Below are 26386 nucleotides of genomic sequence, written 5' to 3'. Positions count from 1 at the left end.
ATTGTTACTAGATCCTGAAGAGTTTATTACATAAAACTATCAATAAGAAATAGACAGAATTTAAAGGTATCTTTTAAAAGAACATTTCTTGCCATTTGCAGAAATAAGAAGTAATTTTAATTAAGCATTAACTACAATTATTTTTAATTATCAGATATTCCAAATCCTCAAAGGAATGGACATGATTATGAAAAGTACAAAGTTAAATTCGCGGAAGTACACACATCCAGCTGGCACAGAAAGTACAATAAGAACTTGGATCTGTTGGAAAACAACATAAACCAACAGCTGAACAAATGTTTCGGTACACTGCTGATTTAATTAAACGTCATATTCTCGCTATCAGGGGAATTTCAGTTTATTCTAATCAACTAGCAACAGTACATAACAAATAGCGGAAAGTGGTGAGGTACGGTTTTAATTAAATGAAAAAATAACTGAGTTTAAACCAAATGTTTTCTTATTTTCATGACCTGACAAGCCACCTGAACAACTGGTTGAGAACATGATCTTTTTGTTCTCCTGGTAAGGGAGGAAAGGAGAAGATAGGGGGAGAAATAATTAATGAGCATCTACTGTGTGCCAGGAACTGCAAAATGGTTTACAAATATTATTTCATTTAATCATTAAATCAACTTTCAATTATATATGAGCAAATCCTAATTCTGGGCCACCTGTCCTTGTTGGCTGGGTGTCTGTTCTGGGAACGCAAAGCACTATCATTTTAATTTAACGTGAGTTAAATCTTGCTGACCACAAAATCTTACAATCAAATCTAAAGTCAATATACAGACTTTTGGGATTATCTACAGCTTTAGATTACCACGCTATTGCCGTTCATCATTCACAAAGATAAATGTGAATGTCGACTACGTTTTAATATATTTAAAGAAACAGATTTGGTCTTTCTACTTTTTATTTGCACGACTGGCACTTGGTGACTGGGTTTTCATATTTGACACCAGGACATCCTGTATTGCCATGTGAATTTTACTCATTACTTCACAGGTATGTATGTGGAAATAAAGATCCAATTAAGGGACTTGCCCAAAGAACCAAATCTGGTACCTAGAATGGCTAGGTAGAGACCAATTTCACAATGCAAAAATACTCCTTAGTACTTTAGTGCACTGTTGTCCCTTGTTTCCATGTGAATATGCATGTATAGAAGTACATGCATATTCAGATTATTTTGCTATGGTAGACTAGCTTTTTCTAAATTATATATGACTACTTCTCTGCCTGCCCAGCTCCCACCTCAACAGGAGAAGAGGAGTTGGGTACTTTCCCACCTCTTCATGTTAGGCTTGCCCCCGTGACTTGCTTGGGATGTTAAGAGATGCAAGCAGAGGTTGGAAATGTGCTTCTGTGGTTGGGCGTGTCCTGTTTTCCCTCTGCCATTGCCACAGGAAGAGCTTTCCCTGGGTAGCTGCTGCTCCTTCAGACTGAATCCCAGAATGAACGGCGTGGCTGAGGCCTGAGACTCCTCCCCGCCTCCTCCATCATCATCCTCATCATCATCATCATCATCATCATCTATCTCTCTTAGAACTAGAATTGAGAAGGAAGAAGGCTGTCACAGGGACATGTGTTAACATATTTATTTGAACCAAAGAAAGACTCCTTCTGACAGAAAGCTAGTCTGATGTAGTGAGGACTGCCTTTGACAATCAGACTCGGTGGCAGACATTTGCCTTAAAATAAATGAGGTAAATCTGTAGATCCAAGGTTTGAGTGGAAACAGTATCTAAAGATGGATAAAATAAACAGCACACCAGAAATTACATCCTTTCCAACTATTTAAGCTTATCATGAAGAATTTTAAGCATTAACTAAAAATTAGATGAGGATTACATGATATTCAAAATTCTCTAGGGGTTATATGGCCAAGAAATTGGAAGGCACTGCTCTATACCAACTTTTAATACATAAATACCCAAGATATAGTTTGGTAATATTCTCTCTAAATACAGTCTCAAAACACCAAATAATTTTTAAGTCAAAAAGAAAATAAGAGCTCATGTAGATCGACCATTTCATTTTCATAAAGAAACTAAATCTTAGAAAAGGTGAGTGGCTTGCCAAGGTCAAAGTTCCATTTTTCCTCTATCAGGTCTCTCCCTCTCTCTCTCTCTTTCTCTCTCTCTCCCTTCCTCTCTCTCTCTTTCTCTCTCTCTTTCTCTCTCCCTCTCTCTCTCTCTCTCTCTCCCTCTCTCTCTCCCTTCCTCTCTCTCTCCCTTCCTCTCTCTCCCTTCCTCTCTCTCTTTCTCTCTCTCTCTCTCTCTCTTTCTCTCTCTCTCTCCCTCTCTCTCTCTCTTTCTCTCTCTCTCCCTCTCTCTCTCTTTCTCTCTCTCTCTCTTCCTCTCTCTCTCTTACACACACACACGCGCGCACACACACACCCCCTCTCATCCCTCCTCCACTTCTTTCTGGACTCTAGGGTTGGCTGAGCCTCAAGTTGCTGTGATGCCTGAGCGAGGGAGCAGTGTCCGCCTGGGCTCTCCTTCAGCAGCTGTGTCTTCCCAGGCTGGCTGCTGGCGGCTTGCTCCCGCTCTGCCTGTCTGAGCCAAGGGAAGAGCAGGCTTATCAATCCCTTCAACCTCCCTGAACTCAAAGATCTTATTAATTTTTCCAAACATAATAGAAAGAGACATTGATAATCCTTGAAGAATAGACCTCTTCTATCTGATTACCACCATAAAATTAACATTTTTGTGTTTAAAAACATTTTTCCCTTTTCTCATAAGCTTTATTATGTGAGGAAGGAAAAGGTGGTATAATCACCAAGCCATGACAGGTTTTAACCCCTGAATGTTTCTGATACCCACTCTCTCCTCTAACCCTACTAATGCTATATTTACTCAGGATATCACTTCTCTTTTGGAAAATTATAACAGCCTCAGGCTTATAGCTTCTGATCTGTTCTCCATTTGACTTCTTAAAATGTTAAGTCTGAAAACTCAGATCTGGTGATGCTGTTCCCTGTCTTTAAAAGCCTTAAAGGCTCCTTCTTGCCCCCTTGACGCCATCCAAGCTCCACCGATACGGCTCACGAGGCCCTCCATCGCTTCGTTCCTGTTTACCTCTCTGGCCTCCTCCCTCTCTGATGTTCCCTTTGTGCTCCAGCAACTCCAATCTGTTTGTAGTTTAAGCTGTGCACTGGGTTTTCTTCTTACCTTCTTGCCGTACTCTCTGCCTGAATGCTCCTCTTCCTATGGGAACTGCACGATCTCCTTCGCATCTTTCCAGAAACGCCCCGCTCTGGCTCACCCATCCCTCAGCAAATCACTACTGGCCTTTCCCCTGAAAGCTATACCAGGAGCTCCTCTAGGAAGAGGCCATGTCTTATTGATTTTCACATCCCCAGGGGAATAAAAATGCTTCCTGAAAGAGCGTTAGCTCTGGCTGTCTGGCTTCTCTTCACTCCTTGGCCATAAGAGTCATTTCAAACCAAACTGACTCTTTTAAAGGTCAAGAAAACACAGTAGTTTCAGTGTAATAATAATAATACTCATAATAATGGCTAACACATACCACGGCTGATCGAATCCCAATAATGATCTAAATTCTTTACATGATTATAGCCTCAAATTCTTACAGAAATTGTACACCTATTACAGCCATTTTACAGATGAGAAACCTAAGGCTCCGAGAACTTAAACAACACGCCTGAGGTCACAAAGCTAGAAAGGGGCAAAACTGACATTCAAGCAGTGACACAGTCCAAGCTCTCAACAATCTATTTCACTGCCTACTCTTGCTAAAAATGAAAAACGTTGTAACAAGGTTTTTGAGCACAGACTTTAATTGATTTTGCTATAAAATCACCATCAGATGTTCAGTGTTAGATTTTATGTGAAGAATAAGAACTCATGATTGGTTATGTACACGGAAGCCCTGGGCGCTGTCATCCGGCCCAGAGCTTCAAACACCATCTACATCCTCTTTACTCTTCAATTTACATTTCCAGTCCAGATCGTTCTCCCAAACTCCAAACCGTCTCTCCAGCTCTTGACATTTCCTCTTTGCATGTTAAACAGGCACCTCAACAGCTCCTCAAACGAACTTGTGATCTTCCCCTCACAAACCAGCTCCTACCCACCCCCATTAGTGGAACCCCACCCTTCAGTTGCTCAGGCTCAACACCTGGCGTGGTCTTTGACTCTGTTTTTGCACAACTCACATCAAACCCACCAGGAAATCCTGTTGGCTCCATCTTCAAAACAGATGGAGAATGTGACTGTGTGTCTCTGTCTCCACCACCGTCTCTCCCCTAGATCACTGCAAGACCCCCCGAGCTGGTCTCCCAGCTTCTACCTCTGACCCCTGCTGTCTGTTCTCAAAACAGCAGCTAGAGGCAGCCTTTGAAGACATAAATCAGGTCAGGTCACTCCTCTGCCCCAACCACACAAGCCTTCCTGTATCATTGGGAGCAAAACTTACGGTCCTTCCAATGGCCTACAAGGACACCCTCTCCTGTACATTTCTGACCACCTCTCTACTTCTCTTCCTGCTGACTCTGCTCCAGCCACACTGCTCCTCTGAGTGTTTCTAGAACAACCCCAGATATATTCGTGCCTTTTGATCTTAGCACTGGCTGTTCCATCTTTCTAGAATTCTCTTGCCCCAGAAATCCATATAGCTGACTTCCTCAGCTCCTTCCAGTCATTGACTAATGTCATTTTCCAAATGAAGCTGTTCTTAACCCCCCCATTTAAAATTGCGGTCCCACCCCAATGCCACACTCTCAATCCTTCTCCTTGCTCTACTTCCTTTTTCCCATGGCATTCATACTGTGTAATTGACTGACTTAGTGTGGTTTTATGTTATTACCTGTCTTCCCCTGCTAGAATGTAAATCCACTGACGTACCTGGTGGTGGCTAGAACACAGGAAATGCTCAGTAAGTCATTGCTAAACAAATGCATTATCGACTATGGATAACCAGTCTGAGTTCTCACCAGGACAGAAGAGCCACGAGCTCTCCCAGGGTGGCACCCATGTCAATAGCTCAATAACAGGAGAGGTGGTGGGAGGCCAGCATGGCTTACATGCAGGGCAGCAGTAACACATCGCACGAAGCATCCCTCACAATGAACAAGCGCCCGGACTTTGAGTCAGGAGCCTGGGTTCAGACACTGACTATGCCGCCTACTCATTTGGGAAAGATACTTAACTTAAGCCTCTGTAAAATGAGAATAATAATGATAATTATGCCTCTCTTGTAGTGTTGACTGATATGTGTATTTATTACGTATCAAAAATTTTTATAGTACCAGACACTGTTCTAAGTGCTTTACAAATACTAACTCATTTAATCCTCACAACAGATCCATGAGTAGAAATGAATATTTTTCCCATTTTCCAGATGTGGAAACTGAGACACAGAAAGCTTGAGTAACTTTCTCAAAGGCATGCAGCTCGTAAGAGGTGGAGCTGGGATCTGAACCCGGCTCTCTGACACTGCAGTTCGGCTCTGCTCTGCTGACCCTCCTTATGCTGAGGATGTAAGTCTATCAATGTAAGTCAGGTGCCTTATAACGCCAGACGTTTAGTAAGCTCTCAAAGTGCGTTGGCCGCTCTTTTCATTATTACTTGATAATAACGTATTCTGAATCGATTTTCATGCTTCAGAAATTAATGTAACTATATAAGAATCAATATAAAACACGTTAAACGTGCTTTGCCTACACCTAGTCACTAAGTACAGAGCCTGGATGGTGTTTAATGCACAGAACATATAAACATGTTGACTGTTTATTAAAATAGCTTAAGGGCAAATATGATGTTCATAGATCACCCTAATGGAACTTGAGTCCCATATGATTTCATTACTATCTATGTTCTTTTTAATGCTTTCTGGGTAAGTTTCTGTAAGTTTATACATTCAAATAATTTTTAAATACCAAAAAGCTATGCTCTGCTATTCCTGTAATGAGATGATGGCAAAAGAGAAAAAAGTGAGAAGCCAATTGTTTTAGGCAAAAACGTGGCGCAGCTGTCCCGCCCCTGAGCTGGGATGACTTACAGACAGGAGGCAGCTCATACTCGACTTCAAGAACCACTCTTTCTCCAACATTCTTCAGGAGGCTGATGATCTCGTCATGGCGGAATTTGGCCAGATTGATCCCATTCACTGCTTTGATGTAGTCCCCCACATCCAGCTGATCACTTCTGCAAAACAGGGAATGTCGCTTCAGAGGACCATCCTCTCCGCAGGCCAGTCTGACTGTATTTTCCAGTTCCCTGCGTGGGTAAGCTGCAAGCCCAGGAGCCGACAGTAGAGTAGAAGTCCCTGCCTCCCAGGAACGGCTGGCCCCTCGGAGCAGGAGCAGAGCCGAGGGCAGACAAGAGATCAATGGGTCCCTTTTAGTCTTGCTGTTACACTTTTGAAGTATGCGCGGGTCTGCTACTGTCTCTGATTTTTTTTCCTAACCCTTTGCCTCTTTTATTTTTAGAGAGCACCACAGAACAAAACAAAGAGAAAAATCTTTTTAGTTGCTTTGCCCATAAAGAGTTGGTTCTCTGGGGGAATATTAGCCAGATCGCGGACACACCAGAGCTTTTTCTTTCTTCCCATTCCCTCCCCTTTTTGCTGCCTGCCATTTGGACCTTTCACAGCTTTCAATACCTTCACTGGGAGTTTGCCTAGGGCCATGGAAAGGGTCAGCTTATTTTGCTATTTATTGCTTACAGCAGGACTGATAAAAAAGAGTATTGGTGAAGAAGAAATTACTGGGTTTCAGTAACATTCTCCTCTCTTTTCAGCACCGTAATAGAATCTTGGCTATTTCTGGGCTTCTACTCAAACTCTAGTTCTAAACTGAGAGCAGACAGCAAGACCAATGATAGGGCTTAAAATCTGTGTCACTGAGAAGGACCTTCAAAAATATTTTCTCCTTAAATAGAAAGATCTAGTTCATTTACGTTATATAAGTCCAGCTCCAATCATTCCTCTCTGGGGAGCCTTCCTAATCCGCTCCAGGCTGCAGTAGACGCTGTCACTTCCTCAGCTTCACTGACACTCATTGGGCAACTTAATCGCCTCACGCTTCGTGGCAACTCCTGTGTTGCTGCTCTTTACCAATTCACAAGGCTATTATTGCTCCCAAACTTTTCATGTTTTTATATTTCCCTCCCCTAATAGACTATGAGCCCCCTTAGGGCAGGGATCATGTCTAACTATTTTGGGTGACTCTCTGTAACACAGCAGTGCCTGAAACAGGGACTATTTGGTGATTGATAATCAATACAATCGGCAGAGCACAACTTTAACTACAGCAGGAATACAACTGAAAATGGCATTTCCCCCGTCCACACGTGCCTCAAGGGCTACATGTGGAGAAGCTCATGAGACATATGAAGCCCACGACTGTGATAAAGTAAAGGAGGCTGCGGGTGTGGAAAGAAGTGTGCCACAAGCCTGAAGAAAGGAGACGAAGGTGCCTGCGCTGACATCAGCCCGTTTTACAAACAATGCTTCGGATCATGGAGCAACCAGTTGGATTACGTTTATAAATTGTACAAACAGGTTGATCATCAAAAGTCATCACTATTTCAGATGACACTATAAGGCAAGAACTCTAAAACTGAATTTGTGATTATGTGGACAAGAATATCGGTGTCCAGGATCTAAGGTGCATTCCGTCACTTTTAACAACAGCTCTTTCTGCAGGAAATTTAGATTCTGCCCAGAAAGCCAGCCCACCCCTGCCCGGCATCCGGGACACAGCGCCTTCGGCAGTAACTAGTGAAGTCTGCAGTTCACTGGAACAAGGACAAAGCGAGACCTCCTCATATCAGCTTTCTGTCTTTTTGGAAACCACATCTTGTCTAGATGAAAAGGAAAATCTCACAAGTAGAAAAGTGGAGAAGATGCGAGACAAGCAAAATCATTACTTAGAAACGTCTAGCTGGGCGTCTGGCCAGCACGTGCCTCTCTGGCAGTTCCTCCTACGCTCCTATATGGGTCACCTGCTCCACATTTAGACTCCCTCCCATGCAGTCTGCCTGCTGCACAGAGGCGCATTTGGGGACTAGAGCCATACAGGCGTTTTAAAATGAATATTTTATGAGGGCCTGGCTGCTCCTGAGATGACACGAGATCTCCCTGGGGACTTTGGCACAGGCCAGAAAAGCCTCGCTTCTGAAAGATGCCCCAACGTGCTTCTGCCCAGCAGATGGCAGCTGTCATTTATTCATTAGTGACCTTTTCTGACGGAGCTTTAATATTTGAATTAATTACACTCTGCATGCCTTTTCCCCCTTCTCCCCGAGAGGCAGTTACCTGGCGGCAATTCCTCCTTGCCGCAGATTCGATACTCGAGGCTTGCCATCCTTATCGATTCCGCCCGAGACAGTCAGCCCGAGGGTCGTGCCTTCCTTCTTCATCAGCTCAACCACAGTGGAGCCCTTGAATTCCTCTGCGAAAAGAAAAGCATTGGCCTTATTAAATGAGAGGAGGAGCACAAGTTGGTGTTTTGTGTGTCTGTGAAATGACTCTTCCCCATATACTCTTCCCACTTTTTCTTTTATGAGAAAAGATCTGTGGGCTCTTTTCCATTGCGGTTTGCAGAGGATCTCATAAAGATGTGTGTGTAGATAAAGCTGAGGCAGATATTCCATTATAGATTATTAAAATGGGTACCAGTGGGGTAGTTCACTCCGGCTTCACAATAAATAGTCCGACTCCGTTTCTGCACAAATGATAATATTTGCCCTTTGTTTTCTGCCATTCTCAAGTGACTTTCTCTGGTTTCTCTCCTTGTAACTCCAAAGGGAACAACTGAGAGTTGTAAGATAAGGGGCTAGAACAGAATTTTAAATAATAACACAAATGCACAAAGTGCAGCAGCCGACTCTAAGTTCCTGGCACATTTCAGCTGAGGAAGACAACTGACTCAAGAGAAGAGAGCTTTCCACAGGCTTGAGAAAAATCTTACGGACTCTCTACTTTTTTTTTTTTTGTCTTTCAGAAAGCAGAGTACAATGGCTGCATGCAAGAACTCACATCATCTTACGGAACGTGTTACAATACGGTAAGGCGGGGCTGGTGCCCGGAATCCCCAGGTAACTGCTGTAAATCCCTCACTCTGGACTTTCAAAACCTGAAAATCTCACAGTTCTTGTGGGGATAATATCTAAACACTAAGAGGGAACCCAAACCTTTTGATTTTAGGCACAATAGAAGGTAAGAAAACTTTAAGAATATCCTGCCTTTCAGAAATACAAATAAGTAGTGTCAACATTTACCTATGTACAGGCTAATTATGACAAATACTTAAAAATTCTCTGTTATGTTATCCCCCCTCAGCATATACACTTTCCGGGTAGGAAAAATGGGGAAACTGGACAGTTTTCCAATTCCTCTTGAATCAGGTTATGAATTTCAAGAGTTATGAATTTATAGGACATCTAAGACACCCCTATTAAAATGCAAAAAACAGACTTTCTTTTTCAAAATCAAAAAACCAAAAAGATCATTTGTAAATTTCTGCCCTTTCTTTAATCATACAAAACAGAGTTAATTATCATTTCAAAAATCTATATGAATGCTTATCATAAAGGTTTTTCAGTTGTTGCTGCTGGTATACTATCCCACTAGCCAATGAAAAAAATCAAATCATGCAGGGAAGAAAACAATCTCTCCTCCAGTCTGGTAAGGAGAACAGAGTACCCGGGGAAGGAGACAGGAGGTGGGGACAGGCCCCTGATTTCCTCAGTGACTACAGAATGTCATTCCAGGCCAGGCTTTCACGATTGCCTGGTCCTGGAGCACCCCAGCGGTCCTTCCTCTCATGGCAGTTTCACGACACTGCATACGTGAGTTGTTACCGTCCTTTACGGCAGAAGCCAAAGAAGAGTCTATGAGTGTGGATGACGTCAGCTTCATTGACTACATTTTGTATGAGAGACCAAATAATGGTTGACACGCAAGGATCAAAATTCTTGTCAAGTGTATAAAAGCACAGGGCCTTATATAGCATTTACCAGAAGCTTTTGTAATTGAAGTCCACCATTGTCTGCATTTCACCTGCGCCCCCTTAAAATAGAACAAACAACCTTCTATACATCCTATAAAAATATACATAGGCCCAACTGATATTTGAAGGGATCAACTTAACAAACAACCCCTGTAAATCCTTCTTGGCAGAAGGCTAGGTATAAATTATTAAAAAAATAAGGTTAATAATTAAAGAATGAATATAGCATCATAGATGACCAATCAGATTACAGAGAGGTAACGTTTTCAACAATTTTCCCCAACCAAGGAATTCTGTGCATTTTCTTTAAGTATCTAGATTGATTCTGTATATTTAACCATTTGACTGTAGATCTTTACTTGAAGAGTTGGAAGCATAGTTTTTTAAGGGCCTGTTTTAAAGATTTTATTTTTCCTTTTTCTCCCCAAAACCCCCTAGTGCGTAGTTGTATATTGTAGTTGTGGGTCCTTCTAGTTGTGGCACGTGGGACGCCACCTCAGCGTGGCTTGATGAGCGGTGCCATGCCTGCACCCAGGATCCAAGTTTGCAAAACCCTGGACCGCAGAAGTGGAGCGCAGGAACTTAACCACTCGGCCATGGGGCTGGCCCCAGGGTCTGTTTTAAAGGTCAACCAGAAATGCACAAAGAAGCAACTATGAAATAGTAATACCGGGCAAGTAAGATATAAGTTTCAATTAATGAGAACTTCATTCCTGCTCAGGTTTTCAAGAGCATGCTTCCTGCATAAAACGGGATACCAGTACATAGGCGCAGCCTTATGAGATGTGGGCAATACAATTTTATCCAGAAGGAACCCACACCCTTCCCAGGCTTCTGGATGAATCCTGAAAATCTAGAAAAGCTCAATTCCTTTAGTTTAATTTGATCTCTGTTAAAATATAAATCTATCTGGGCTTCTTTTTAAACAGGTAATAGTCAATTACCCTCTTGCTTAAAAACATTTCAAATCTTTCCCCAAGAGCTAGATTTAATAACATGAAAGAAAGAAAATATTCACGCATCAGCAAATTGAGTAATTTGCACATTCATCTATTCAAGCATTTATTGAGTGCCTACTATGAACAGCCAGACAATGAAAGTCAAAGGTGGAAGAAGTCAGAGATGCTTACAGCCTAGTCACGGGGGCAAATGAATCAAAGACCACCAGCCTCAGTGTGGGCTGTGGGGAAGGTGGCCACAGAGGAGACAGTCTTGGCAACAATGTCAACTGAAGGCTTGCTCTTCTAAATGCAACACTTATTTCACAATTTTGTCTTCTGTCTAATCTATCTGCATTTATTGACCAGGATTAGCTGAGCAGACCAAAGGAGGAATCTAAATTACACAAAACTCAGGAGTAAAGATAGGATATTGTTCCAGAAAATGTGCTGAATCACAAGAATGTTAACTGCCAATATGTATCTTGGGTCCCTGAAGGATGGACTAAATCTTTTATGGGAGTTTTGAAGGGGAGTAGGAGAAAAGAAGCAATCAGGAGAGGAAGGAACATCCTTCTGGAGTTTGCTTTCTGCTAACCTGCGCTCTCCACTAGACTAATCAATCCTTTTATGTCTTTTTTGGTGTTTAATGTCTGCATAATGATCTAATGGCAAAGAGAAATGGAGACAGATGCCTTCATTTGCATGAGTTCATCTATACATCAAAGCTATGGAAGAAAGCCCTGCAGTGAACAGTGGAACTTGGGCAAGTCAATATGCACGGACAATTTCTCTGTGAATTACACTGCAAATAGCCCTCCCCAAATCAAGAGGACTACGAAGAGAAGATTGTCTTCTCTCCAAATTAGCAAGCAACACAGGGAACAGATGATACCCAACCAGCAAGGAACGAGATGGTTCTGGATTTGATGTTTTCCTTAATCATCTGATTTAATTATCTTAGAAAAGAAATTGCAGGATGACATCTGTATCAGTCCCCACTCAACGCAACCAACAAGAATCTCACTGACAGAATGGGATTCAGTTGTTTGCTGTTTTTCTTTGGGTTCGTAATTCAATCCTCTTAATTACTGAACTCCAGAAAGTTTTAAGAAAAGTAACAATGATGCCTGGTGAAAGCAAGAGAATTATGAGAAGTTCTTGCAAACAAATAAGAAAATGCAATAACATAGATGGTTACAAAATTAATACGCAGAAAATCATAGCTTTTATATAAACAACCAGTTAGAAGTTATCATAGAAGAAAAAATACCCATTTATAAGAGACCAAAAGTAAAATCCATTATGAAAAATTTAACGAAAAATGTATAAGATCTAAAGGAAAAAAACTTTAACACACCTGTGAGGGATATGAGATCCGAACAAATGGAAAGGCATCCCACTCATTCATTCAGTAAAAACCATGCACTTGCTATGTGCCAGGGACTATTCTAGGCTTTGAAGATACAGAACACACAGAAGATACAGAGAAAATCCGTGCCATCTAGGAACTAATATTCCAGTGGAGAGCATAACCCAACATCAAAAATATGTCATTTATCCCTAAATTAATCCATGAAATTCACAATATCAATAAAAATGCCAAGAGGATTTTTTGGGCACAAGAAATATTTCATATTATTACAAAAATGAAACATGCATCGTTGCAAAGATTCCGTGAAGAAGTGTGCTCCCAAAGTATGCCAGCTTGCTGTTTAATGCGGCTGTGAAAGAATAGAGAGAGCCTGCCGGTGAAGCCTACCTGAACAAAGTCATGGAATTATGACTGGATGTGGCACGACCAACCCTATCTCCTCTGAGGGAGATTATAAAAAGAACCAGACACCCCGGAAGCAGGAGCCTGGGGTGGGGAGGCTGGCAAAGCCTCTGTCTCTGCCCCCCAAGCATTGGTCAGAGTCTACATCTGCTTGGCTATACAAAAAAAAAAAAAAAAAAAGAGAAAAGAAAAGCATCAGAGGCACAGGCCATTCAGAACCCATATGAGACCATCCTAGTGTTCTCTATACACTATTTTACATAGAAAAACAAGGTACAGCATACTAATTTCATTGTGTTCCGTGAAACTCTTGGTGTCTGGAAATTCCTGCCTCATTGCTTATTTAAAAAGTATAATTAGGCTTAGACCAGAGAAAGGGAGTTAGCTTTTTCCCCAAATTCAGGGGCTAGATGAACAAGGGTTACAAAGTGAACAATTGTAACAACAGTTGCCAAAAGAGGGGAGACAGACAAAAAGTGATGATGACAGCAAAGAGTGATGAGGGCTATCATGGTGCAGCCTGGAGGATCCCTGTCAGACTGGGCAATTTGTGGTTCCTTGGAGGAGTTATCCCTAAGTCTGAAGACAGCCTGAGCTCAGCAAATGGGGTGGGGAGGATGTTAAAGGCAGAGGACCAAGAAATGGTGGGCGATCACATGGGTTCTGGGGAGAGCGAGTCCATCAGTTCAATCTGCACTTTCTCAATTCTAGCTGCATGTTAGAATCACCCAGGGAGCTCCTAAAACACCCATGCCTGGGCCCACCCTACACCAAACCAATCAGAATACCCACTGATGGATTTTTTAAAAAAAATTAAATGTTTAACTGTGGGATAACTGTAGATTCCCATGCAGGTGTAAGAAATAATAAAGAGATATCCCTTGGACCCTTTGCCTTGTTTCCCCAAGGATAACATCTTGCAAAACCATAATACAATATATCATAGGCTGGATATTTACATTGATGCAGTCAAGATACAGAACATTCCGGCACCACGAGGATCCCTCATATTACCCACTATAGTCACATCCACTTCCCTCCTACCTCACCCCCCTTCTCTAACACCTGCAACCTATAACCTATTCTCTATGTTTATAATTTTGTCATCTTAAGAATGTTAAATAAATGAATCATATAGTATGAAACCTTGGTGGCTGACTTTTTACACTCAGCATAATTTTCTGGGGAGTCATCCAAGTTGTGGTATGTAGCAATAGTTTGTTCCTCTTTCTTGCTGAGTAGTATTCCATGGTGTAGACATATCACAGATTAACCATTTACCTGCTGAAGTGTTTGTTGGTTGCTTCCAGTTTTGGGCTATTGTGAACAAAGCTGCCATAAACATTCATGTCCAGGTTTTTGTGTGAACATAAGTATTCACTGCTCTGTGTCAAACACCCAGGAGTACAACTGCTGGGTCATACGGTAGTTGCATATTTAGTTTCTAATAAACTGCCAAATTGTTTTCCAAGGGAGCTGCAACATTTACATTTACAGTCCCACCAGCAGTGTATGGATAATCCAGTTTCTCTGCATCCTCGCCAGTCCTCACTGTTGTCACTCTTTTTGATTTTAGCCACTCTGATAAGTGTGTCAGTGATATCTAATCATGGTTTTAATTTTGGGGTAATTTGAGCCATTTTCCTAATGGGAAATGTTGAACATTTTATTGTGTGTACTTATTTGCCATCTGTGTATCCTCTTTAGTGAAATGCCTTTTCACGTCTTTTGCCCATTTTCTAATTAGATTATTTGCTTTTCCACTGTTGAGTTTCGAGAGTTGCTTACATATCCTAGATACCGGTCCTCTGTTGAATATGCAAGTCGGCAAATATTTTCTCTCGGTCTTCAGATTTTCGTTTCATCTTCTTAACAAGGTCTTCTGCAGAGCAAATGTTTTTAATTTTGATGAAGTCTAACTGATCAGTCTTTCCTTTCATGGATCACGCTGTTGTCAAGTCTAAGAACTCCTTGCTGACTCCTAGAGCCTGACAATTTTCTCCTAGGTCTCTCTACAGTTTACACAGTTCTAGAATGTTATGTTTCACGCTTTAGTCTGTGAGCCATCTTGAGTTAGTTTTTATATAAGATGTGAGACAGTCAAGGTTCATATGTATGTTGGGGGGCCTATGGATGTCCAATTGCTCCAGCAGCATTTGTTGAACAGGCTGTCTTTCCTCCACTGAATTGCTTTTGCACCTTGTCAAAATCAGTTGGGCATGTTTGTGTGGGTCTGTTTCTGGGTTCTCTATTTTGTTCCATTGATCTACATGTCCAACCCTCCACAGATACCACGCAGTCTTTACTACTGTAACTATATCATAAGTCTTGAAATTGGGTAGACTGATTCCTCCCACTTTGTTCTTCTTCTCAAACATTGTTCCAGATATTCTAGTTCCTTTGCCTTTCCATATAAATTGTAGAATAATCTTGTTTATATCTACAAAATTTTGATGAGATTTTGATAAAATTGGCATTAAACTTGTATCAATTTGGAAAGAATAGACATCTTTACTATGTTTTTTCCAATCCATGAACATGCTCTATCTCTCCAATTGTGTCGACCTTTGATTTCTTTCGTCAGCATTTTGTAGTTTTTAGCGTATAAGTCTTGTACATGTTTCATCAGTTTTACACCAAAGTACTTCATTTGGGGGGAACAACTGCAGTTGGTATTGTATTATTCATTTCAATGTACATGCATTCATTGCTAGTATATAGATATACAATTGGTTTTGTATATTTATCTTGTAACTTGTGGCCTTGCTGACCTCACTTAATAGTTCTAGGAGTTTTCTTTTTGGTAGATTCCTCAGGGCTTTCTAAGCAGACAATCATGTCATCTACAAAAATGGACAGTTTTATTTCTTCGTTTCCAATCTGTATGCCTCATATTTCCCTTTCTTGCCTGGAGCACAGGCTTCCAGCATGATGTTGAATCAGAGCAGTGCGAGTGGACATCCTTGCCCTGCTCCCTGTCTGAGGGAAAAGGGTTCAGTGTTTCATCAGTAAGTATTACATCAGCTCTCAGTTTTTTGTAGGTGTTCTGTATCGTGTTGAGAAAGTTCCCCTCTATTTCCATTTTTCTGGGAGTTTTTGTCATGAGTGAATTTGAATTTTGTCAAATTTTTTGCATTGATTGATTGATATGACAGGATTTTTCTTTAGTTTGAGAAGACAGTGGATTACATTGATTGGTTTTCTAATATTGAACCAATCCTGCATCCTTGAAATAAACTCCACTGGGTCACAGTATATAATTTTGTATATATTGCTGAATTCTATTTGCTAATATTTTGTTAAGGATGGATTTTTGCACCTACATTCACCAGGGATAGAATCTGCAGTTCTCTTTCTGCACTATATTTGGTTTTGGTGTCAGGGTAACAAGACCAGCTTCATAAAATGAATTGGGAAATACATTCTGTCCTCTTCTATTTTCTGCGAGAGATTGTGTAGAATTGGCGTTTATTCTTTTTAAACTTTCGGTGTAATTTTCCAATGAAGCCGTATGGGTCTGGATATTTCTTCTTCTTTTTTTTTTTTGAGTTTTGCGTAGAATTACATTTTCCTTAATAGTTGCATAGCTATTCAAATTACCTATTTCATATTGCGTGAATTGTAGTAGTTTCTGCTGTTGAAGGAATTGGTCTATTTCAACTAGATGAAAATCCTTGCAGGTGGGTTCCTGGGCATTGGTATTTGTTTTTTAAAGCTCCCCAGGTGATTCTAACATGTAGTCAAGATGGAGAGATGCTGATTTCGAGTTTGGTGCATGAGGAGAGATTGGTGGAAAACAGACTGGGACGTGAACACTGGAAGCGTTCAGATCTGCGTTTTCGGAAAGGTGAGCCTGTGACTAGTGTACAGCAGCGGATTTGGTAGTGACGACATGAAGTGCTGGGGCGAAAGGCATTGGATTTGGGTCAAGGAGAACCATGAGAAGGCCCCTGCAGGCATCTAAGCGTTAATTAAGTTAGGCGAGGTTGTGTCAACAAATCCAAAATGAATAATGGCTCAACCACAACAGAAACTTATTGTGCCCACGTGCAAGCCTTCACTTCTTCAAGTGCTGTTCACTACATGGAATTTTAACAAATATCATAAACAGTAAAATAGAAATATTATTGATCAAAACTCTATACAATAAGTTACAAATTTTCAATCACTGGTGATAGAGATGGTGTTTTGTTCCTCTCTGTCTCTCCAGCACCTAGAACGCTGCCTGGCACATTAGCAGGTGCTCCCTGGGAACGCTGAATGGAGGAGCTCATTGGTCCTACACAAGGAATCATGATGGGCGATGAGCACTGGCATGTGGTGAACAGAATTATTGCTGGATGGTGCGGAAACAAAATGATAAAGGAGTAGAATTTGAATAGGGGCAGACAGAGTTATTTCCCTAAGCTTCCTGGCTTGATTATTTTTTTACCATTGCCTTAGTAACGGGCATTGAGGCCCACACCAGAATACGAGAGCTGTGTCTGTGTATTACTTTTGGAGACAACGTTATTGCTCACACTACAGTTTTATCTGTCTATAACTTTTAGTAGTGCCACTAGGAAGTTTATCCCCCTCAGGAAATAAACAGATGCTTTTTCCAATACTCATTTCAAGTCCTCCTAACATCCTCTGGTTCAGCAAAGCTGCCGGATCAAAGCTGGGTTTCTGTGATGAACAGCTGCACATTTTCAGTCTCAGTTCTTGCCACCCAGATTAACAGAGACAGCTCTTCTGGCACTTTTACCTCTGTATAGTGACATGAGGGATGCACCAGAATTTCTCTCATCCCCTGGGCATCGGAGCATAAGTTAGATGAGTGGCAGGGATGTACAGCACATAAATATTATCTAGCACAAATATTCATGTGAAACAAAATTATGATCAGTATTTGTCTCACACAGTGACGGGAAAGGCTGGATTAATATCTGTATGTTTCTTAGAGCACTTCAAGAGAAAGCGTATTCACAAATATGCAGGACCAAATATAAAATTCAAGAACCCTAAAAGATGTGACATAGAGATCAGGACCTAAAAAACCAGACAGAACGGAGATATGGACTCTTGGCATAACCAATTCAGGTATCACGTCTCCTAAAGAACCAAGAAAAAAACCCACTGCTTTTAAAATATGGTAATACTAGAATTCTTTCAGTTTTGCACTTCTCCAAAAATCAGTGATTTAATTGTCCAAATTTGCTATGAAGCTTCCCAGGGATTGTTATAATTATTATAATAATAATTTATTAAGAAGTTACTTAATTTTTCTAGGTCTTAGTTTCCACCATAAACGTACAGACTAGTCAGAAAGTAACTGCTGAACAATGGACATAGGAAGGTGTAGATGAGAAACGGGCTGAAAAGTAAAGCCAGCCTCAGGTGGACTCCAAGCCAACAGGGTAACGGGAAATCAGTAAATCAGTCCTTCTCATTTTGTCACAGATGTCAGGGGCATTTATTTGACTTGCTCTTGTTTTATAAGACTTGATGCATTTCAAATATAGGAACAGATGGAAAACTAATAGTGAAGTCTCTGCAGATACAAGGGGCAAGGCGTCAGGCAGCCCGGTGCCTCTCCATGGAGAAGCCAGGCAGCCTGCCGCGGCGAGTCAGTTTTATTGAGCTCAACTGAGACCCCACTGGAAGGCAAAACTGGAGGGGGCTGTGCTGCCCACGTCAAGGAAGCTCCCACCTCCTCCTTTCGGCTTCCTCCACCCTGACAAGGATAGCTGTCTCTCCTGGTCCAGCTCTTTGCTTCTGCTCCACATGAGAAACAATTATATTCTTGTCCCAAGGGAAAGGCTCCCCATTAAGGCGAGCAGCAAGGAGCCAGCAGACAAAGCAGAGTCATTACTATTTCCTCTTTGCTCAGGCCTTTTGGATTAGTACCTCAGTCACCACACATAACTCCACGCTACCCAACTATCTGGTAGCCTCATTCTGAGTATGAAATGCCTCTCTCCCTCCATCCATCCGTCTATTCCTTCCTCCCTCCCTCCATCCTGCCCTCCATCTCTCCCTACCGCCATCCCACCATCCTTCCATTGAATATTTATTGATAATTTGCTAAATGTTAGGCATTTTGCTATCGAGCAAATAACCAAGACAGACTTAGTTCCTGTCCTCAAGGAATTAATATTCTTGTAAGAAATACAGGTCCTAGGCAATTAAAAATTATAACAAATACGATTAGTGATGATTATCAAAACAAAGGGTAGGGATTCTGGTCTGAGGCTGAGAGGAAATAATTGCTTGGAAAATATTTGCATCTGGTTCATTATGTCTTGGAAAAGCCAGCCATATTGCCTTGGGTAAGTCACTACCCCTCTCTGGGCATTAATTTCTCAACTGTGAAATGAGAATTGAGCTAAACGGTTTTAAAAGTACCATATTTCATTGGCTTCAAGACACCATCACTTTTAAGGCACACTGTTATTTTATTTACCACTAAGAAATGCTGCCAATGAAATTACAGTATAATGCTTTCTTATTACTAAGTTTTTTTATTTCAGTCTTACAAAAGAACTCAAAGTGCATACACAAAAAGGAAAATGTGAGTTAAATAAATTGGTTAAGGTACGCTACAACTTCTTCACATTTACTTTCTGAACCAGTGTCCTTGATGTCCATATTTTCCATATGATATTGGCCTCTGGACATTAAGAACACTGGCGATGCAGATGTCTTAGAGAGTGCTCTGCTATTTCTCTTGGACTTTCTTCCAAGCTGCTGAGATCCATTTGGTAAATTTTGATGCTTGTACTTCCTTGATCTTACCAGAAAGTGTCAACACAACATTTTACAAAATGCTGCATGTTCCTTTATCAAATGGTCCTTAAATGATTTACTGTCTGAAATTTTAAGGGGTTGCATTTATCCAATCATATCACCAGGAATTACAACCAAGTAAGAGGACGCACAGGCAATGATGATGACATCACAACCACTGAAGGTTCAAGGACAACAGTCAGATGCATCCCGGTTTCACAGCTGTTCAACGGGGGAGGGAGGCTCTTCAAATAAATAGGATATAGTATGCTCCTCCAAGCTCCACTTTCAAGTGAATTTCTTAAGGTACCCGTGGAAGGAGGAGGCCAAGCAGGCGAAGTTCTGAATCCCTTGTCCTAACTTCAGCTCCTCATGTCTGTTTTCTCTTTTGTTCCTCCATTTAAGATTTTGTTTCCAAAGGGGTTTCTACTTCAAAGCAACAGGTGTGAACGCCCATCAAATGGCAGCTGTGGCCAATCCCAGCTCTGGTGTTCTGTAAGGCTGGAATAATAACACACAGGAGAAGCTAATGACTCAAGTTTTCAGGACCTTCACTGCCACAAGCCTTGGTAGGGTCCCAACAATGTTCACATGGTATTTTAAAATTTTCAGAAACATACTTTTGTGTACTTCTCCTTAGAGAGCTGCCTTCCGTCAAACTGTGCAAGCTTCAGGCGCCTCAAAACCTCCATGTTCCTTTGACAATACCGTTTACGTCTGTACAGCGCTTACAGAGTCGCCCGGTAGAGTCACATACATTTTCTTATGTGATTCTTACAGAAATCCAGGATCTTAAAGATGAAAACACTGAAGCTTTTCAAGGTCAGGTGACTTGCCTAAGGACACCACATCAGGCAAATCATTTTGCTAGAATTCAAAACCAGGTGCTCTGACTCTAAATTCAATCTTATTTCCACGACGTCACTTTGGTAACATAGGTGGTCTCGGCTTGAAAAACTGCCAAAGTAATTCATTTAAAAAAAAGTTCCAAAATCTAATAAAAAGTTCTAAGACTATTTTCTTTTTCTTCTTGAATGTAAGTATGCAACATTAAAATAAATCGTGGTTCAAGAGGATTGTGAAAGTCACTTTCACACAACGGGTAAAAGAATATTTACTGATTTGCATTGAGGTAGCGACCTGACAAACCCTCATTTGGAAGGCCACAGCAGTTCCAGAAAATAACAACTTTGTGTTGAAATTCCTGAGAAATATGCCGTGCTGGATATCTAAAGAAAAGGCTTACTCTTTTTTGTTGTTTTTTCAAATCTTTCTTTAACTCAGTGATATACACACATACAGGAACATATTTTTCTCATATCTGAAATCTGGATATACATTTCCTGAAAAAATATTACTACTATCTCTCTTTTTCCATCACATATTTTCCTTTAACAGATTCATCATGTGGTCTGAATAGACCAACCACCAGGTATGGTGGATTATCAGGAATGAACCGAGCAGAGGACAGCTCCTTTTAAAAAGCATCATGCCCTCCCAATGCCTTTAAAATTCGTTAAGAATATCTCCCCAAGCCCAGGAGAGCACTGTGGTAATTGCTTCTCTTACCCAGGTGAACAAGGACACGTCTGTCAACTGAAGAAGTGCAGAAGCAATTAACACCTCAACACTCTCCTGGGAAATTGCTTCAATTAAAGAAATAATAAGGATGCTTCGTGGTTATTGCATCTCTAATATTTAGTTACTAGCGTGGCTGAAGAGCGCCTCAGTGATTCCCACCCACCCTCCTCAGACAGCAGGGCCCAGAGCTGGGGTGTGCCTGACTCAGGGTGTATTTGGGTGTTTGCAGGTGGGGCCACATGGTTCTTTAGTCACATTCTGCAGAGGCTGAATGCAGAAACAGGTTTGGTATATGCACTAATGAAATCAACATGCAAGGGTATGTATGTCGTAAATCAATAATGTCTCAGGCATAAAAAACACAGTTCTGGATTCTGTGTGCCACAAGGGAACTGCCTTATCTGTCCTCTTCCAAGGCCAGACTCTTAAACAGAAAGTTTATGTTTACCACACTTCTATACAAATACTGGAGGCAGGTGATTCAGCGCGGGGTGAATCAGCAGGTAAACACCTTGTTTGTCAGCAGCAAGATCTAGAGAGAGCCCAGAAGTCCAATTCATCATCTCTCCTTCTTCCAGCAGACCCCAGTAACGTTACATGGCCTCCACTGAGCTCAGTCTAGGTACACAAACCTGGTGAGGGTTTTGAGAAACACAGAAGCTGGGCCACTGCACGTCTCAGTAAAGGTAAAATGGATTTCTTTCCTTCCTCCCCATCCCCACTCCCAAAGCTTGGCCGTTGTAAGAAGGACCAAAGTTACTCTTAGAATTCTCAGAGAAAATCATACACAATGTTCCAGGTCCAATTTTGACACAGGTGAAGTCAGGTAAAAATGAAAAGACAGCATGCAAGAAGAAGAGAAGCAACGAACCCATAAAGATGCTGGAGGAGACTTTGAAGGGGGAGCGGAGTTCGTTGACCTCACCTGGTGACTGAATCACAGATGATCTTAAAGGTCATCTGGTTCAAGGCCTACCTCCATTTGGTTTTCTTTGCTACGTGCCTACAGTCACCATCCAGTGCCTGTCTGAACATCCCCAACGTAGGAAACTAATCTTGTCTTCTTCAGATAGTTTCAATGAATAATAACTACATTTATTAAGCACCTTATATGTACTAGGCCTGACTTGTATTCTGTGGCAGATAGACTTGAGGGTGGTCCTCCATGATCCTTGACTCCTGATCATGAGCCCCGGCTCTGTCCTCTTTTCCTGAGTGTGGGTGTGACCTGTGACTTGCATCTAGCCAGTAGAACGTGGGAGAGGTGCCGGGATGTATGTGATTACTTGTACGTGATTATGCACATGAGACTGTAGTGCTCATCTTGCTGGAGACTTTCCCGCCCTTGTGGGCTCTGAGGAAGCAGGCAGCCACAATGGAGCTGAATGTGCCCTCTTGCTGTGACAGCCAGCAAGAAACTGAAGCCCTGAAATGAATTCTGCCACCACCCTGAAGGATCTTGGGAGCAAATCCTTCCTAACTCAAGTCTCAGATGAGACTGCAGCCCTGGCTGACACCCTGATTGCAGTTTTGTGAGACCCCAAAAGGAGGACCAGACAAGCTGTGCCTGGATTACTGACCCACAGAAACTGTGAAATAATAAATGTGTGTGTTGTTAAGATGCTAAGTTTGTGGTAATATCGTTACACAGCAATAGATAACTAATATAGATGCTCTATATGCATTTATTCATTTGGTCCTTATTAAGCTCTCATTTCATCAATGGGGAAACTAATACATGAAGCATGAAACTTAAGCAACAAGCCAGAGTCCACACAGCAGTAGGTGGCAGGACTGGAATTCAAACAAGGCAGGCTAACCCCAGAGCCTGTGTTTCTAGCCAGGACACTAAGTTGCCTTTCTGTACTTCTTAGAAAGTTCTACCTTAAGTTGCTTCCAAATCTGATTTCCCATAACTTACCCTTATAGCATGGGTTAAAAATCCAAAGGCAGGTACCAATTCAATACACTAAATGAATGAAGCAGACTGTGTGTAACCTGATCAGTAGGGTGTAGACATGAACTAGAGTGAAGGGCAAGAGGTGCTGCCTAACGGTATTCGCTGGCCAAACACATGCACCTGTAGGCTGCCTCCAGCCAACAGGAGGATGTGGGTTGGTGACTTCTGACAGGAGTTCTAGTTACGCCTGTGAGATCATGGAGAACATTGACCCCTTGTCCATATGACTTAAAATACTGGAGGCCAGTGATCATATTTGTTTCAGATCTCCTATTTCCTCCTACTTATATGAATGGCAAGATCTTGGCATTTTCTTCTTCTCTCTTGCAGATGGTCTTCTTGACACGTGCATAAATATTGATTATTGAATAAATATTGATTGTTGGCTCTGTGTGGTATCAGCGGGCAGAGATGCATCCTCCTCTTTTTCTCTGTCTGCAGGGTTGGGTCTAGCACGCCCAGCAAGATTTGGTTCTGCCAGGTAGTCCAACCCACTAATATTCCTTCTTGCCATTATAGTATTTAAAAACATACCCAGGTATTACACAAATACATTTTAATATAAGATTTAAATGATCAAGATGTATAGGGAGCAAAGCCTGAGGGCACCCTTCACACTGTCCTTCTACTCCTCTTCTCATCTCAGAGGAAACCAAGGTCAAAGTTTGTGCCCAACCTTCTACTCTCTTTTCAGACACTAACGTTTAACCTAAATCGGATTAGATAACACAACAACTTGCTGTTTTCAACATAACAATATGTCTTGGAGATCTTTTCATGACGTGGCCTATAGGTCTACTCATACTTTTTTTAAACAGTTTTGTAGTTTTTCTTAGAATTGCCACACTCTAAATTTTTTGACCATTCCTCATTTGATAGATTCTTTTGGTTGCTTCCAATATTTCACTAACAAGCAATTCTTCAATCATCATCTCTGTACACACCAATTTGCTGGCACATTTTATTCGCAGTCCTGCCCATTTGCATGGCCAACTACCTGTCCACTCATGGCTGACTGAAGGGATGCTCAGGTCTCACTTTCCAACAGTGAGGCACCGGAGTTGGGAGAGGCTTCCTATCCCCAGAGCCACCCTCCTCCACAGCCAGTGATGCTCTACCTCAGGAGCAGTGAGAGAGGATGACAGTGGTCGTGGGGGCTACTTACATGGTTTTCAAAGCATTTCTTTACTAGATCAGGATGATTCTCAAAAATTACCACATCTTATAAGTAGGCAAGTATGGTTACATCTTTGTGCACAAATGTGAGGATTAGTGTAGGATATATTCCCAGAAATGTTGGGAAAAGTGCTTATATTTTTAAACATTTTGATTGATGCTACCAATGTGTCTTCTAAAAAATTTATATTCCTACCAACAATATATGTTTCTATTTTCCTGTATGCTTGATAGCACTTAATATAATCAGCATTTTAAATATTTGCCGTTTCTTTTTTGCAAATACTTTCTTCCCTTTATTCCTTGTGCCTAGGGAGCAGAAGAGGAGCTTTTGCCATCATAATTACTACCACCTTCTTCTGGCCTCCTAGGAAGAGTAGATCTTGGATATGCTTTATTAGAATATGGACAACTTTGTCATGCAAGAACTATAGCTAACAGGATGTGTTAAGGACAACTAGAAGAATTTCTCCAAGTTCTTTAGGCCAGAACAAGAAGAACATGGGGATTGGGGAAATTCTGGTAGAAGGTGGCATAGAGTTACTTATAGCATGGTGCAATGCCGAGCTACTCAATGCCAATGATGCATCTCCAGTGGCTGGTAAGGAGAATAATCTTAAACTAGAAAGGATAGAATTTAAGATTCAAGAAAGAGGAAATTTATGCCAAAGGTAGGAGGTAAAGTGATATTAAAAGAATTCTTTAGCTGTTTAATATATATTTGAGTTGCTAGAGTCAGATAAATGAACTCCTAGGGAATTAAAAGAATGTGCAGATGTGATAACGAAACAATGATAAAAATGAAAGATACACCAAAAGGCTGGGGACAAGTGAGCATTTCAATTTCTACAAGGACGGGTTGTGGAAATCCTAGATCTCTGAGACTGATGGCATGTCCTGGTGAAAGTTTAGAAAGGATTATCACACCACTGAAGAATAAGGCATGCAAACCAACATTATATATAAAGACAATATAACGTAAATGTATATTTGAGTATTTCAGTGGGCTTTGAGAAAGATCTCTTATGATAACCTGTGGACAGAAAGAGGACTGTGAACTGAAAGTCTGTGGCTTTGAAGCTCACGGAGGAAGAACCCAAAACCTGCCCACCAGTGTTCAAGAGAAGAGTCACGGTTTCCGGAGGGATGAGGCAGAGCTCTGTCCTTGGTCCTTAAAGTTCTTAACACTCCTTAGAGGCTTACCAAATCTGTCGCTAATTCCCTGCTAAGAAGACTGGTAAATATATGGGACGAGCAGTAATGGAGCCTATTTCTACACGTTGGAAAGATGAGCTGAACCATTTGAGAGCTGGGCACACAGCTGAAAGACGAGGGGCTTTGGATTAAGGTAATTCTAAACTCAAATACCAGCTTTGTTGTTGATAAACTTGGGCAAGTTACTTAAGCCTCCTTGAGCCTTAATTTTTCCCTCCACAAAATTGGGATGATGAACGATTTATTCTGAGTAAATAAGACTGGTACATGATAGACACCCAACAATCATTAATACCCTGTCTTCTCTCCTATTTCTAAATCTTACTGGCTGAATATGATAGAAATAAATGTGCAGACAACTGAATGCGGGGTACAGTGTTGCCCAGCATTATATGGAGTGCTCTGCTCAAAGGAGGAAGCGTAGCTCTTAAGAGTGACTCATGAGAACAAGACCTATTGACTGCAGGTTCAATAGAAACACACATCATTATTTTAATTAAAAATACAATCTAATCTGCATTAATCGAGTAGAACATCCAGATCAGGGAAGGTAATGGTTTTCTTGTACTCTGTTCTCTTCAGCGGGAGGAAGGGTTCAGTTTTGGCTGCCACATGCTAATGAGCAGTGACACACTGGAGAGAGACTCCCAGGGTGTGGGAAACATGTCACAGAGGCAAGGGTGAAGGAGGGAACATGCTTTACCTGGTCAAACGATAACGACGACTCAGGGAAGAGATGACAAATACATTAAAGTACTGGAAAGACTTACTTTGGGGGAAGTTCAGAAGAATTAGGAGAGCCAATAGGTAGAGAAGTAGAAGGTGGGAAATTTCAGCCCATCGGCATAAAGAACACTTCCTAACAGGCAGAGATATAAAAAGGTGGGGGCTACCTTGTAAGATAGCAAGTTTCCTGTCTCTAAAAATATTGAAGCAGAAGAAGTTAGATGTGGGCTTTCCTACAGGGAAAGCGGAAAAGAGAAGGAAAG

The 26386-nt window shown here is 41.4% G+C and overlaps 1 protein-coding gene across 6 annotated transcripts in view; it reads right to left on the bottom strand.

The window, feature by feature from the left end:
* Window positions 1-26386, bottom strand: part of GRIP1 (glutamate receptor interacting protein 1) — a 590760-nt gene that overhangs the window by 121906 nt on the left and 442468 nt on the right. For all 6 annotated transcript variants that reach the window (XM_046661320.1, XM_046661301.1, XM_046661312.1 and 3 more), the window contains exons 3-4: window positions 8287-8422; window positions 6028-6173 (exon numbers count right to left, since the gene is read on the bottom strand). In XM_046661320.1, the coding sequence (XP_046517276.1) occupies window positions 6028-6173; window positions 8287-8422 (282 nt within the window). The remainder of the gene's footprint in view (window positions 1-6027; window positions 6174-8286; window positions 8423-26386) is intronic.

This window comes from Equus quagga, chromosome 1 (assembly GCF_021613505.1).
Source record: "Equus quagga isolate Etosha38 chromosome 1, UCLA_HA_Equagga_1.0, whole genome shotgun sequence".
In the NCBI taxonomy this organism is placed as follows: Eukaryota; Metazoa; Chordata; class Mammalia; order Perissodactyla; family Equidae; genus Equus; species Equus quagga.
Note: the sequence above shows the minus strand (reverse complement) of the source record. Positions and strands in the feature narration are given on the sequence as shown.